General features: G+C 33.9%; 2 protein-coding genes and 1 long non-coding RNA gene across 3 annotated transcripts; all 3 read right to left on the minus strand.

Moving 5' to 3' along the window:
* Positions 1 to 1661: 1661 nt before the first annotated feature.
* On the minus strand, positions 1662 to 4209 carry LOC140056890 (uncharacterized). Its single transcript, XM_072102407.1, has 2 exons — positions 4143 to 4209; positions 1662 to 3226 (listed from the first exon to the last, which is right to left on the minus strand). The coding sequence occupies exon 2, from the start codon at positions 3144 to 3146 to the stop codon at positions 1776 to 1778; it is 1371 nt and encodes a 456-aa protein (XP_071958508.1). The 5' UTR covers positions 3147 to 3226; positions 4143 to 4209; the 3' UTR covers positions 1662 to 1775.
* Positions 4210 to 5039: 830 nt separating this feature from the next.
* LOC140057639 (transient receptor potential-gamma protein-like) lies at positions 5040 to 12100 on the minus strand. Its single transcript, XM_072103356.1, has 12 exons — positions 12063 to 12100; positions 11680 to 11821; positions 11441 to 11578; positions 11067 to 11193; positions 10464 to 10603; positions 10050 to 10201; positions 9030 to 9959; positions 8347 to 8542; positions 7375 to 7554; positions 7011 to 7052; positions 6797 to 6918; positions 5040 to 6651 (listed from the first exon to the last, which is right to left on the minus strand). The coding sequence occupies exons 1-12, from the start codon at positions 12098 to 12100 to the stop codon at positions 6255 to 6257; spliced, it is 2604 nt and encodes an 867-aa protein (XP_071959457.1). The 3' UTR covers positions 5040 to 6254.
* Positions 12101 to 12287: 187 nt separating this feature from the next.
* LOC140056665 (uncharacterized) lies at positions 12288 to 14659 on the minus strand. Its single transcript, XR_011846801.1, has 3 exons — positions 14618 to 14659; positions 13194 to 13301; positions 12288 to 12308 (listed from the first exon to the last, which is right to left on the minus strand). It is a non-coding gene; the product is annotated as an uncharacterized lncRNA (long non-coding RNA).

Raw genomic sequence — 14659 nt, forward strand, 5'->3', positions numbered from 1 at the left:
TGAGACATAGAGGTTCAATAGTATGTAGATTATGATGCAAACGTAAATTATTAATGATTCGATAATATATAATGTAAATATATTTAGTTAGTTATTAATATTAAAATACAAATAAAATATACATTAATTTATCCGCAGGCAAACTTAATTATTATAGAAATATAAAGATTCGATAGTACATGATTTGGCTTATATTTATTGGTTTGACCATACACACAGCTGTAACTCAACTCACCATAGGCCATGGCGTTGACAACGACAATCAAAGATTAAAGCGCACATGGCGTTCCATACAAATGACGATATTAAACTGGCGGCCGCTTTGGTTGGCGGCCGCTTCGACCATACTCCGACTGGGATAGCCTAACTAAAACAGGATTAGCCTAGGCTAGGCCTAGAGGCTAGAGAGACTTAAATAATTATACTAATTAGGCCTAGGCCTCCTACTAGCTAGGCCTAGGTAGCCTCGAAGTCTGAAGAGAAAGCAAATTAGTATTAACTAATAATACTACTGTATTACTTCTACTCGCGAAATAAACTACGTATGTACGTCGAGTACCCAACAAAATCACCTATTATGGACAAAACAATGGATGGCGCACTACTCCAATAAACTCGCCTATTGTGGACAAAAAGTCGCCTATTTTGGACAGCCAATTATGAAAGTCACCTATTATGGACAAACAACAGCGCCCTCTAGTCCCTATTATGGACAGAAAGTCCCCTATTATGGACAGAAAAGTAACCTATTATGGACAGATTTCACCAACCCTATTGAAATATCTTTAGTACGCGTATACGATTCATCGCCGACAAAATCGGCAAAGTTGAACATGGTTGAACTTTCCGCCGATTTGACTGCGATGAATCGGGGGAGACCTCCCCGATGCGCGTCGGCGACATCTGCGCGTGTAGCGATTTTAATGGAAACCAGGCTTAACCACCTACCGTAACCACTCGGCCATTTGACTCGCTTGATAGAGGGCGCATTTTTGTTTATTTGTGTGAGGAGAACATTCGTCTATGGAGGTATAACAATTTATACCTCCATGGTTCGTCTAGCTAGTGGCGTTATGGCCGAGTGTTAAATTTGGGGTTTTTTCTTCTCTGTTAATAATAATACAGATTTCTTATTTCTTGCTTATATCTTTGTTATAATCATTCTTCAAGAAGTTTGTTATGTTATTGGCTAACGTTAGTATTTCAAGTTAGCTGGTGATTAATTGATTTGTTCATTATGGTTGCTTTTTTGTTTTTAAGTAAATGGTGTTAGAATTGTGTTTGATTTTGGTTGCGTTGGATTGGATTTGTTTTTTCTGTTTTAGAAGTGAAAATTTGAAACTTTCAGTTTTCAAAAATGAATAATAATTGTACTAATCCTATGATAATATTAAAGGCAATATACTAAAACAATGCAGTATATATTATAATCAAAGATTAGATCTCAATAAAAAAATTGAAATGCTAAATCATCATGTAAAATAAAGATAAGATAAGCACGGAAAATAGTCATTTCACTATTATAAAATATGCAATTATTGTTTTCACTGCTGATGTATCATTTATAATTGTTGGTTTGAATGTACATGGTATCCACAATCCCACAATCCAAAGAACTAACCCGTATGCAAACCATTTGTTAAACAATTGTCATGGCGTATACTTTAATGAGATAAAGATAATAGAGAAGAACAACTATGGCATTCGTGAACTTCCGGTAGCAAGTAAATAAACAAAATAGTAGGCCTACATTGGCGTTTAATTGTGCATCATTGTTATGATGTATGCAACCTACTTGTTGAATTTCCATGGCGTTGGACATGCACATCATTAAGAAACATAAGGGATTTGTCAATTGTAGGAATCTGGAATACAAATTCATTGTCTAATTCGAGTCGTCCCATTGATTTATACAGATCATGTGACTTGGCAGAATCTGGAACTAAAGACGATGCCAGATTGGTAAAACGCGGGTCTTTTGCAGGGTTTAGTTGAGATACTGCTTCCTTCGTTGCCCGATTACGTAAAATAGCATTTCTGGAGACTGGTCTAGGTGTTAGTCCCTTTTCTTTTGTTTTCTTCAATGCTATGAGCTGTGATATTATTGTTTTTGTCGTCCGTGATTCGCTTCTGGTGTTTAGTAATTCCGCATCTGGTTCGGTTTTTTTCGGGGTATCCACTCGAATTCCATTTGATATATTATTTTTTTTATTTGTCTTTGAATTGCCTTTATTTTGTTCTCGAGATACTTTCAGAGATGAGTTATGATTGATATAATTGTCATCCCACTCTGTATCAGAATTACATTCAATAGAGAAGTCATTTATCGAGTCATCTGTATTATCGGTACAAGAAAATTCAATTTTTGGAACGGGAATATGCTGAATTCTGTTTACACTTTCCTTTGATACAACGTTCTTTGGTTCAACATGTTTTCGCACAAAATGAGATTTTCCGTTTTCCGTTTTTCTGGATTTGTATTGATAGCCGTTTACACCGTTTGCTAATGTTGTGACGTCATCTTGTAGCCGTGGATCCGGGTTACCTGCAATAAAACGAGTTACTTCAGCAACCTCGGGATCAATTGGTTCTTTCTTTTCACATTTTAAAGGACTCATGTAATGTGGAATAGTTCTGCTCTTTCCATTTACGTTTTGAATTTTACTTTTTGTAACTTCGCTAGGCTTACTACTTTCACATTCATCCTCTTGTAGTTTAGCTAGTTGACGCTGAGCAAAGCCTCTTTTCTTCTGCATCATAAACTTACGTTTCTGCTCTTTCTGTCCGTCAATGCCTTCGTAGCTTCTCGAAAGTCGCCTACTTTCGTAATCATTTGATACTAAAATGCATTTTCCAACGGCGCTACTTTTTGTGTTCTCCGCCGTCATCCTACCTTTGTTACGATCCATAATAATTCTTCTTGTCGTAGGCCTAGCATCTTTAACGCTAACAGTGACATCAGACTCTGATATCTGTTTATTGGTTATACGCAGTGTTACATTACCTATTTTTGAAAGTCTTAATTTCTTTGCTATTGATATTGCCGTTTGTTTGTCTATGTACTTTGCCTCTGGTTCGTAGGCGGGTTGTTTCAACGTCGATGGCTTTTTAGTTTTACTTGGACTTAAATATGAATTAAGATTCATGTCTATTTTGAATTTGCTGTATATTCAGTCACGCTTAGTATGGCCGTGCTTATCGGTATTTATTGATCGATTCACAATATCTAAATGAGGAGAACAAAAAATATATAATAATATTATTTTTCCGTAAATATATTCTGGTTAAGTTTTAGTTTAAAATTGTTTATGATGCAATATACGTGTTGTAAGAAGCGGGAACTAACTATTTTATAAAACTCATAGGCAGTATAAAACAATAATTTGAGTGTAATAGTTTTTAGCGTAACGTTAATAATTACGCATAACAAAATCAAACTATCATTTAAGTTTAGCCTTGTCTACACTATCAAACGTTATGTGACAAAAATGTGATGTGCCCAATATGGACATGATGATGTCATATCACTATTACATTTTTGCATATCACTACCATATTTGGGCACATTTTTTTTGTCAAACTACAGTAGTTTGATAGTGTAGATAGAGCTTTACACCATTATACTGTTTTCACATTACCTGATACTTTGACCCTTATCTAGTTAGTTTGAACTTGTAAGCTTAATTGATGTGGGAGGTCGTGTTGCCAAGTAACCAATAATAGGCAGAGGATTTTACGACATGTAACTTTGACAGGTGTGCGCCGAATGTTTTATTTTGACTATTATTAATTGTTACTGTGTTCATAATTATTATATTATACTATTAATAAAAAGAACAGAGCTTTTTGTCATCATCTTTGCTTTATACATATAGTCTACTAGTTAAGGAAGTAACGGTCTTTTCATCACTTTCTCGATTGCATGATTAGTCCAATGCCTATAAAAATAAACCTTTACAATGCTGTTGTTGCTACTAACACTATACGTACCTATATGCCTAATGTATACCTTTTTTTTATATCCTAATATATTTTATGACTAGTAATTCATTTACTTTATTCAGTAGTCGTTATTTTTATCTTAATAATAACATTGAAGTCCTAAAAGATGCATTATTTCTAGCCACAAAACCGTAACTCACCAAAATTAGAATCCAAATAATAACTTCATAGAGTTAGTCTGGGTCCTCTATTATGCTTGCTATCCTCGGTGAGACTATTGTTGTCATTAAATTTACTCGTGGGACGCATCGAACAAATACTATTGAGCGGTGGTCTTGGTAACCGCTTTGTCTTTATTGTGTACTGTGTGAATCTCTCGCCTGCTTTGCATGACAGTGGGGTATCTGATGTAAACAGTGTAGCTAAAAAGAGACTAGCTGTAAAGTACACCATGTAACGTATTTATATATTTTTACCTCAAAGAGTCTAGCTGCTGTGAACATGTGACGTTATTATATCATTTAACTAAAACGAGACTACTGTGGTCTGTGGCGGGCTTTGTTTATTAAATTGTTTCATATAAATTAAAAACATTAAACCATATCTGTATGATTAAACTTAGATCCCGTTGTCATTTTACGTTTTTTTTTTACGGTATATGCATATCTATTTTATTAATACTGCATTGATTGTATTCATTTCTCTGTGGTTATAAAATTGAGAAAAAATTGCGCTCTTTTTATACAGGCGCTATGCTTGTGACGGTATATGAGGCAATATGAGAGACATAATAACTATTCTAAAATATTATAAGATGTTAATTTTTGATTTTTTTTTTCATTTGAGGCTTATATGGAGTGGAGGTAAAAGAGTCATGAGTTACAACCCTGGCACTAAGTCAGGATTGAACCATGAACCTTGGGATTAGGAGGCAAGCACCAAGCTATACATACTTATAAGTTTGTAATTTAATTATACGTTTCATTTTTTTATAATTAAGAAAAAAGAACATTTCAATTGTATTTTGTAAAAACTTTCTCCTCATTGAAGAGGGTTGAAGTAAATAAAAATGGCACATTACTAAATGACTAATGATCTATAAAACTTTATTTTCAAAATATATCTCATGCCATAGAATTCATGAGGGAACTAATGCGCTCCTAACATTTTAAACACCTATTTGATTGACTAATACTCTATAAGCAAATTTAAATTTTACTTGTTATTCTTATTTATATTAAAATGAAAACTTTTTTTCGAGCAGCCTAAATCATCCCTCTTTGTTCAAATACTGACCAAGTCCTACTTCCCTGGCGGTAAAAATGCAATAGTAAAACAGTAAGCTCTATTAATTTTCCTCGAGTTATTCAGTACTAGCCTACTGTTAGGCCTAATAACATACTAACCGAGACTTGAGCCTAAATAACTTAAAAATATTATCTGAGGTAGTATTTTTAGTGATTTCTTCTTTCTATGTACATTATTCATAATTATTACTATTCCGACGCGATCGATATGTAACCAAGATAATACCGGTCACCTTCTCATGGCAACACTGTCTACAATAAATCTGTCGTTATTGTCACCTTTTGTTTTCAACAAACTCGATTCGATTTTTAAAAACCTTCACAATAATAATTAGTATCATCATTGATTATGCCTCGCAGCGGAGGTATAATGGTATTTTTTTAGTGAAATCATGAAATCGAGCAACATATTTACGTTTTTGTACTTTTCTGATTCAGTATTTCAATCGTTCTTAATATTAAATTAATATTAAGGCCTGTAAACAAACTTCGGAAGTACCTAAAGCAAGACTTATTTAATCTAAAAAGTACGTCAATATAATTAACTTTCAATTAACTATTATTATTATACTGTAGACCTATAAGTTTCTTGACCAACTGATTTAAAAGTGTTTTTCAAAATATTTCATTTATTTTATGTTTTGGAGTTTTTTTTCTAACATATTCAAAGATTATTCAATAACATGGGCTATTACGGTTCTGTTATAACTTCATCTAATATTTATTAATTCATCATCCACTTCCGTATATTCATGTGTGCTTCATCAGCAGTACCTGATTCCTTCTGTTTGTTATCGCTTTTATTTACATTCAATGCTGAGGTCATTGTTTCGTTGCAGAGTGTGTGCTCTTGCCTTCAGGGGCAATATCTTGTTTTTGCAAATTCACCTGTCTTAGGCCTATCACATACCACTTTTGTTCACCTTAGCTTTTGAAAGGTGAACAAAGGAGAATTTGCCTTCTTTTTTTAGAAGACGGTCACCTGCCCTTTCCGAACTTTCTGACTCAAGCTAGAAGGTCACCGATCCTTTGAAAAAAAGAAGGAACGGTTGATTGGTTGTCTTCCTCGTCATTCTCATCGTCTGATTCTGGAACATAATCAAGCTGGGCGTGCCCAACTATCCTCGTACGACGTTGGTATGCTTGTGTAGGTCTAGGCCTTATCTGTACACCAGCTTGCTTTAAACCTACGGATGTTAGCTTCTCTTGAAATTCAGTAACATTTTTGTTCCTGATTTCCCGCTTCTTGACAATTTTTGACTTTTCTTTGCCGTTAATACTTCCATTTATCACGTCAAGCGAATCACCAAATTCAAGTACGGTATCAAAGATCTCATCACATGTATCGACGCAGTTTGAAATAGCCCCCTCAACGTTGCGAAATAGTTCAATCATTTCATTCCTATCATGAGAAGTATAATTCCAATCAAATTTAAAATCGAATTTATAAATTACAAATTATTAATAGGTTAGGCTAAGCAATTTTCTGAAATCATGCCGTTTGTAGCTTTACAAAATAACCAAAACAATATTTTATTTGTATTTACCTAAACTCGGTTACATCAGACCGTATATCAATGACGTCGGTCTGTGTTACGGCATCGTCTGTGTCAAAGGCAGACGACCGCTTGTCAGAAATGAAGCGGGCAACTAAATTATCCATTACTTCCTAGAAGCACAAACATATTGAAATGTTATGAAATCTATTTATTAATAATAATCAATGTTATGAATGTATGTAGTGTATATAAAATATCATACCTGATATTCCTGGTTCTTCTTCTTTATTTTGTCCTTGTATTTCTGTTGATAAATAGTTTATTTCTCAATATAGTGGTAAGATTGTATGTGTATATACTAGTAGAGGGACTATTAGATGGGTCACAGTTTGAGAGGTTTAGGTTGAGAGAAATTTACCCCAGTGGTTTTGCAGGGTGAAAATACATGTTGCAATGTTCGTCATGATAGTCTCGATTATACACGTCGACTTTACTTAATATTCGTATTGTAAAAAAACATTTTGGTACAAACGTTATGTTTATACACATGGTCTTCTCAATGTTGTAAAGGTAATGGTACTTGCTTATAATTTTAAATGTTTAAACTAAAATGTAATAATGCATACCTTTTTCATCTCCTTCTCAGCCTTATGACAGAATGCTCTGTTTAAAATGCCTCTGCATAATTCAAATATATCTCTTGGAGGCGGAAGAATGTTAAATGGAATCGGGAGCGCGATTTGTTTGTTGAAATAAGAAATCCATATGGCTGATCGACTAAACTTCCATTCGATATCAGAATTATCCTATAAAACAAATATCATAAGTTCGAAATGGCGTTATGAATTACCGTAGTTTAAAACAGAGACTAAGAATGGTATTTTATAGGCCTATTGGCCAAATATAATTTTGCCAAGTATTATTACTTGCTTTGTTTGTATAAGCACGATAGCGCCTACAATGTTGAAGTTATCATTCTGAAATTCTCAAAATGTATGTGTACATAGGTATATACATACATGCCTATTATTGATATATTGGTCACGTCACAAAAGCTTATTATATTAAAATTTCACTTTCCTGTATCGTCCATATGAGATATAGCACGCCCTCTGTATTCTTTTAACATTAATATCAAGTGGTGAGCCTTCTATCTCCGAATATAGGTTTCCCTAATATATTAACTACTTCACTAAGTTTGTGAGTGCTTTCACGTTATCACAGCACATCATTTAACTGTAGTATTACATATTTGTTCCCACTTGGAAGCAATCCAATAGTAGGCGCAATGGGAACCAAACCTTAATCCGTGACCGCTGTCAGCATATTGGTAAACTCTCATTCTCGCTCTGTCGGATAGAATGTTGTACATGATTTTTAAAGGCCAATTTACACGAGCGGTAAGAGTAAGCGGTAAACGGGGAAAATAGAGAATCCGGTATGTTATGACGGAGTGGACGGGTGGTTGAGCTAAAACCCGTCCAAGATAGACTCCGTATTCTATGGGACACGCTACGCGCTTTTTCGTTTACCGTTACCAATTATCTGTAAAATGGCCTTAATGTCTTTATAACCTTAGCGTGCGAATATTTGTTTACCTGTATTTGACTGAAAGTGTTACTCATCATGGCTATAAGTACATTAAGCAGAATGATAACTGCCATCACAATATACACTGCGTACATAAGTGTACCCACACCTTCCGTTATGGAATGATCTGTACCTGTATCTAAAATGCCTAGGTCGCCTAATCCAACCAGTCCCCAAAATAAGGTTTCCATCCCTTCTGCAAAGCTAAGAACAGTTGTTACTATGTTATTCATTATTATTACAGTATCACAAATTAGTGGATAGCTTATAATTACTAGTATGTTTGTTATTATAACTTGTCACGTTTTAACAAAATGTGTAGAATTTTAAATTGTACAAGAAAATTTATCAGAAATATATACGGGGAATCCCTGCAGTGGCAGTAGCAGAAGCAGTCGTAGAAGCAGCCGAGCAATAGTAGTAGTAGGCGCAGTGGTAGCAGCAGTGGTAGCAGCAGTAGTAGCATCATTCGCATTAGCAGCCACATTAGCAGCCGCATTATCAGCAGTATTATCAGCAGTATTGGCAGAAGTAGCATTAGCAGTAGCCACAACAGTAGCTGAATCAGTAGGTACAGCAGCAGCAGCAAACGTAGAAGTAACATAAGAAGTAGTAGTGATAGTGTTATAAATAAGCAGAATCTATGGAAGAAGTATTTTAGTAACCTTAATAGTATAGTTAAAACAATTACCCGGCAAATGGATTTTGGAAACATCCTGTTTGCTCGCCTCCATCTTCAATGCATTTTAGAATTGTAGCTGAGGCATATGGGTAATAAAGCTGTGTCATACCCATTGCAAACGCCCACCATATGACGATGAAAATAACCATGAATCTGGCAATATCCGAAGTCATTCTCTCTAATGATATCTCGAGAGGACCTATGGAACGACTACTAGTAATCAGCTGCAGAAGTCTAAGAAAACTGCAGATATTACCAATAGCAAATGCAGCTTCGGCAATCAGGTTAGGGTCATCATTTTTCCATTCACGTCTGCTTAGGAAAAAACTATAGCTTGAGAAATATTGAGATATAAAATCAAATTCTTCACTATTAAAAGAGTAAGAATTTTCTGATGAACTGGTATAATCACTTAAATTTCGAATTTCAATTGTATCTGTAACCTCCAGATAACCACTTTGGAATTCCGATGTCAGTAAACTGTCAATTGTCTCTTTTAGTTTGCCGTCGTCCACTGATTGTCCACCGCAGTCACTTATAAGAAGCCGTAAAGTCTGAATCGCGAGTTGGTATTCCTCAGACTGATCGCAGGTTTTGCTGTCGTTTTTCAAAACAGTTCCATTGCCGTATGCAACGTAACGACCATTTTCGTATAGATAACAATCTTTGCCGTTGTAGTTATAATAACCGCCATCGATTACACACTGATTTAATTCACAGACTCTTCTTTCGAGATTTACTAAACAACATGCAAACAAACTTCCATACAGTATGTAGTTATTGTAGCAGCTTGGTATTTCACGACATACCTCTCCATCCCATGCTGTATTATCAGCACACAATGTGGCATCTGATACGTCAGTCCATGTATAAGTAGTACTATTGAAATACCGCTGTACACATTTTTCTCCATCAAATGTTGAGCCATCATTGCACTGCCTGTAAGATAATGTATCGGTAAAATGTATAGGTATTGGTTAGTTTCACGCTTTACATAATATAAAACATAAACAAAATGATACCGTTTACCTATTCAAACAATCGCCGTAAAAGCTTAAATCGGGATCACAGCATATACTGAATTCATGATGTGTGTAGTAGGCTGCATAGCACGGTGGACCATGTTCAAAGAAATTGCATCTTTCCTGATTGGCAACATATATATCGCCTTCTCGTTGTATCTGAAATTTAATTTTAAAATATACATAAACATTATTTATTCGTTGTCCGTAAAAGCCGGAACTTGTATTTGTAATTTGATGATGAATTTAAAACGAGAGCATTAAACAAAGGAGCATTATAAAAACCAGAAGAAAAGGTATGTTCTAAAATTGCTGCTAAATATACAGTATTTAGCATTGTGTGATATTTTTGTTACTTACAATCCAAAATAAAGTTAGAGCACTCATTACACTGTAAATGAGAACAGTTTTTAATTTTTACCTCAAAGTATGCAGCAACTTTTAATAAAATCCACACTGAATAAAGAAGAATTTGCGCCGTCTCTATAAGGTTCCATTTGTCTTTCATGTACTTTTTAAACCCACATTCCCATATTTGTTTGCTTTCCTGTACTGTCATTCCTAAATGCAATGGGCAGTTTACAGTATTTTTTATTATTTCGTTCATAAGATTGATAAGATGTTTATTACATTACAATTACATTGTAATTACATTGTAGTTATAGTACAATTGCATTGTAATTATAGTACAATTGCATTACAATTACAATTAAAATGACATTTAAAAAGTCACCGTGCAATTACATTACATGTACAATTACATTACAGGTACAATTACATTCCAATAACATTGTAATTACATTATAATTAAATTACAAATTGTATTAAATTACATAAACAACTACATTACAGGTACAATTACATTACAATAACATTGTAATAACATTGTAATTACAATTACATTACAATTAAATTACAGTGACATTCCAAGTCACAGTACAATTAAATTACAATTACATTGTATTTACATTATTATTAGCATTACAATGCAATGTTACATCAAAATATGAAATACATTACTAACCTATGACCCAAATGTATAACACGATTGATGTTACAGAAGGTAACCTGCCTCGTTCTCTGTCGTAGAACTGTTCTATTTCGAGTTGTTCTGCCTTTGTAAACGAGAAGTTGGTTGCAGGCGCTGGGTCCTGGTTATATAATGTGCTTATAATCAGTAAAGAAAGAAACGTAAAGTACGAAAATGTTTCAAATAAGAATCTCACATGTCTGAAAGGCAATTAAAACAATATGATTATTATTATTTTGAGATAGTCTTAAAATTTAAACAAATTAAATTATAGTTATTTTGGAAAAAGTTACGAAAACAATAAATATCACTAACGGTGTATGGACAAATTTCTTAATCCATCCAAACGGAAATAACAGGTATAATACAGAAAATATCGGAAAGCTGCATCCAATGAGTATACTTCCAACAGCATCACGTGCTACTGAGTAATCTCGCCAACCAATAGGTAGTCCTTCGTACCAACGTTTTGTCATTATTAGTTGGCTGTTGGGGTGTGCAACAAACTGAAAGACATGTAAATGATAAGCTTATAATGAATACACCTATGTTTATACGTCCTTTCACAAATGATTTCATAAATTGAAAACGTAAACTTTGATCTCACCGCTTTCTGTTTGTGTTCAATCGCCCTTTCTAGTTTCAGCAATTGGTTGTCAGAGACTGTTGTGTAGTCTTCTCCCCAGACTTTCAAATCGTGCGTCAAGACAGTTTCGAGTTCATTCGATCCACGTAACTGGTCAAGAAGACTACAACAGAAATTTGAAACCTGTAAATAACGATATGCAAGGCTATAATATTCATTTATTATCGAACATTAAGTTATTACCATTAATGTCATTACAATGTCAACGTGAACATAGAAACAGTGCAGACCTCGACCAAATTGGTCACCTAGAGGTGTGTGATGAGTGCAGCAGGTCACCTAGAGGTGTGTGATGAGTGCAGCAGGTCACCTAGAGGTGTATGATGAGTGCAGCAGCTGCTTACCTGATTCTTAAGTTCTTCATACTCGGCTCTAAATTCATACTCCCTGTCTTGAAGTTTCTCTAGACGACGGCAGATGGAAAATGCTGCGTCTATGGGATCTTTACTAGTGAGAGCAATGTAGAATTCACCAGAAAGTGCTTTATATATGTGGAGAATGCCAATAGAGTATTCCACTGTGTGGCACTCGTTTGGATCTTCCTGAACACCAGGATCATCAATAAGATGCGCTCCATTCAGCAACAATGCCTGCAGTAAAATAATGTGATTAAGCTCTGTCTACACTATCAAATGTCCTTTTATGTTTTATATTAGGCATGTATTCAAAATTGTAGATAGAAATTATTCCTAAATAAAATATAATATGCTAATTTCAATACAGGTATGATCGACACGAAACAATCTCTTTTATGGACGAATTTGAAGAATTACCCATCAAGCTACAACGAGGTAAGTTAAGTTAACTTTACAATTTACAAATTTAATTAACATCTGTCTAATCTACATAAACAAATTTGCAATATCTTGAATATTCATGAGCAGTAAATCGACATATGTTAGAATAATAATCACCATTTGTATTATTGGTTGTTGCTGTTTTGCTATATATATTGTCAGTAAATCTTTTGGAATTATCTATCAGTACATTATATAATAGACGGTAAGTAAAACTTGTTTATTTGGTTCGTTTGTGACACCTCTGCAGTGAACTAGAAATTTGTTACGAATGTCCCGCATGAGATTTTATTTTTCGTACATTAGTTGGGGAAATATCGCGGCCCGCATGGTATTGTCACTACATTTACATAAATAGACTACAGTAGACACTTTTATCTCACATTTAATTGGATCAATTTGAATGAGTACCAATCCTATATCTATATAGATTAGAAATAGTGGGCCTACAGTATTCGAAAAATGACTTTTACTGCCCGCTGGATGTTTGCGGCCTCCTTTCATCAATATATGATGCGTGTGTTAAATTAATTTGCAATCCAACATTAATTTCAGACTATTTAAGCTTGTTTATAATAATAGGCCTACCTGGATTACGTTATTGATTATTCATCAATGTTCACGTAGAATACGTTGCAATGTTTAGAAATAGAATATTTTATAGATGGTGTAACTTACCCTGATTATATCGTGGTTATTGTTCTGGGCAGCTAAAACTAGAGGAGTAACAACCGGGTGAAAGTCGTCTGAATCCATACCAGAATTAATTATGTTGTATTGTTTACCCTAGAATAAAATAAAATAATAACTTCTGTTGTGTAGCTTTAATCTTCTCGGATAAGGGCTATAAACTGTAGGTTCAGTTGTACACATCTAGTTCATGTGCACTTTAAAGAACCTAGTACATCTTTCTAGACGAGTAGGTGGTTACCCCGGTGTACTAGTACAAACACATCCACTGGTCATAGCTGGACCCTTTGGTCTTTGAATGAAGAGGTTACCCGGTATAAATACATAACCAATTCAAATTCAAAGATGAGAAGCCGTCGTATATTATATATAAGAGGATATTCACAATATGTGAAAAGGAATGAACAAAAACAGACACAAAATGCAGTTTTTTAAAAATACATATTGAAACACAATGATGATTCTGATTAAAGATGTATTGTCCCTTTGACAAATTCCAAAAAGAATAAAAAATAAAGATTTCGAAACAAATGGGTCATTTTGAAGTATCTTAATAGTTATTAACTTTCACCAATTATTAGTAAAAAAAGAATCATTTAACTGAAATACAGACGTTTTTTGTTTAAAAAAATTACTTTGACTTCTAGTCAATGTTCTCGATCAAAACATATCTCATAATGCAACGCGCTTGTTTGGCTACTCTGTATGCATAATCATAAAACTTCCTCGCGATCTGTGTGAAAACACCTTCTCAACCGTGACGAGTTGTAAACAATCCTAATTAGCATCATGCATAATGCATACTCGTGGTTTGAAATCTCTGTTTACTTTCGATCGCGACGATTTTCCAGACGAAATGTAATCAAATTAATTTACCTGTTCATTACGTAAAATTGTTGTTTTTGGCTCGATTTTCCGACTTAAATTGAATAACTTTAATATTACTTTGATATGGCCAATTTAAATTTAGAATATTTTGACCTTCATTTTTTTTGTGTTTCAAGGGACAATACATCTTTAAATAATGAAGAATTTAAATAAATGAGTTTATCTCACAAAAGAAAAAAATCCTATTGACAACATGATAGACCGCTTAATAATCTTTTTTTTTTCTTAGTTAGTATGCATAGATATTCTATAAACATTTTCAACTACAAAAAGACAGCTATATATGTTTTATTCGTTGGCTATTTGAAATGTATGTAAACCAAAATTGTTTTATTCGTTGGCTATTTGAAATGTATGTAAACCAAAATTGTATTATCCAATATACTTTTTGTCGGAAAATTGACAAACTAGCTTTTTTCTTATATGGACAATCCATAAACAATGTATAAGCACATACTTCAAGAATTTATAAATAGGATAACACAAACAGGTTTTTTAATCAGATAAAACCGTTTCTTTGATACCTGTGTCGACTTTGCAAAGTTCAAAATGATATCAACCGTCTT

The sequence above is a fragment of the Antedon mediterranea genome, chromosome 8, assembly GCF_964355755.1.
Source record: "Antedon mediterranea chromosome 8, ecAntMedi1.1, whole genome shotgun sequence".
Lineage (NCBI taxonomy): Eukaryota > Metazoa > Echinodermata > Crinoidea > Comatulida > Antedonidae > Antedon > Antedon mediterranea.

Bases quoted from the DNA above. Each gene is read 5' to 3' on its own strand.
- LOC140056890 (XM_072102407.1), bottom strand. From the start codon at position 3,146: ATGAATCTTAATTCATATTTAAGTCCAAGTAAAACTAAAAAGCCATCG.
- LOC140057639 (XM_072103356.1), bottom strand. From the start codon at position 12,100: ATGAATTTAGAGCCGAGTATGAAGAACTTAAGAATCAG. The intron at 10,202-10,463 runs GTAAAAATTAAA...ATTAAATTTCAG, and splicing joins AAGTTGCTGCATACTTTGAG to ATACAACGAGAAGGCGATAT. The intron at 6,652-6,796 runs GTAAATACAAAT...TTCTCATGATAG, and splicing joins TCTGATGTAACCGAGTTTAG to GAATGAAATGATTGAACTAT.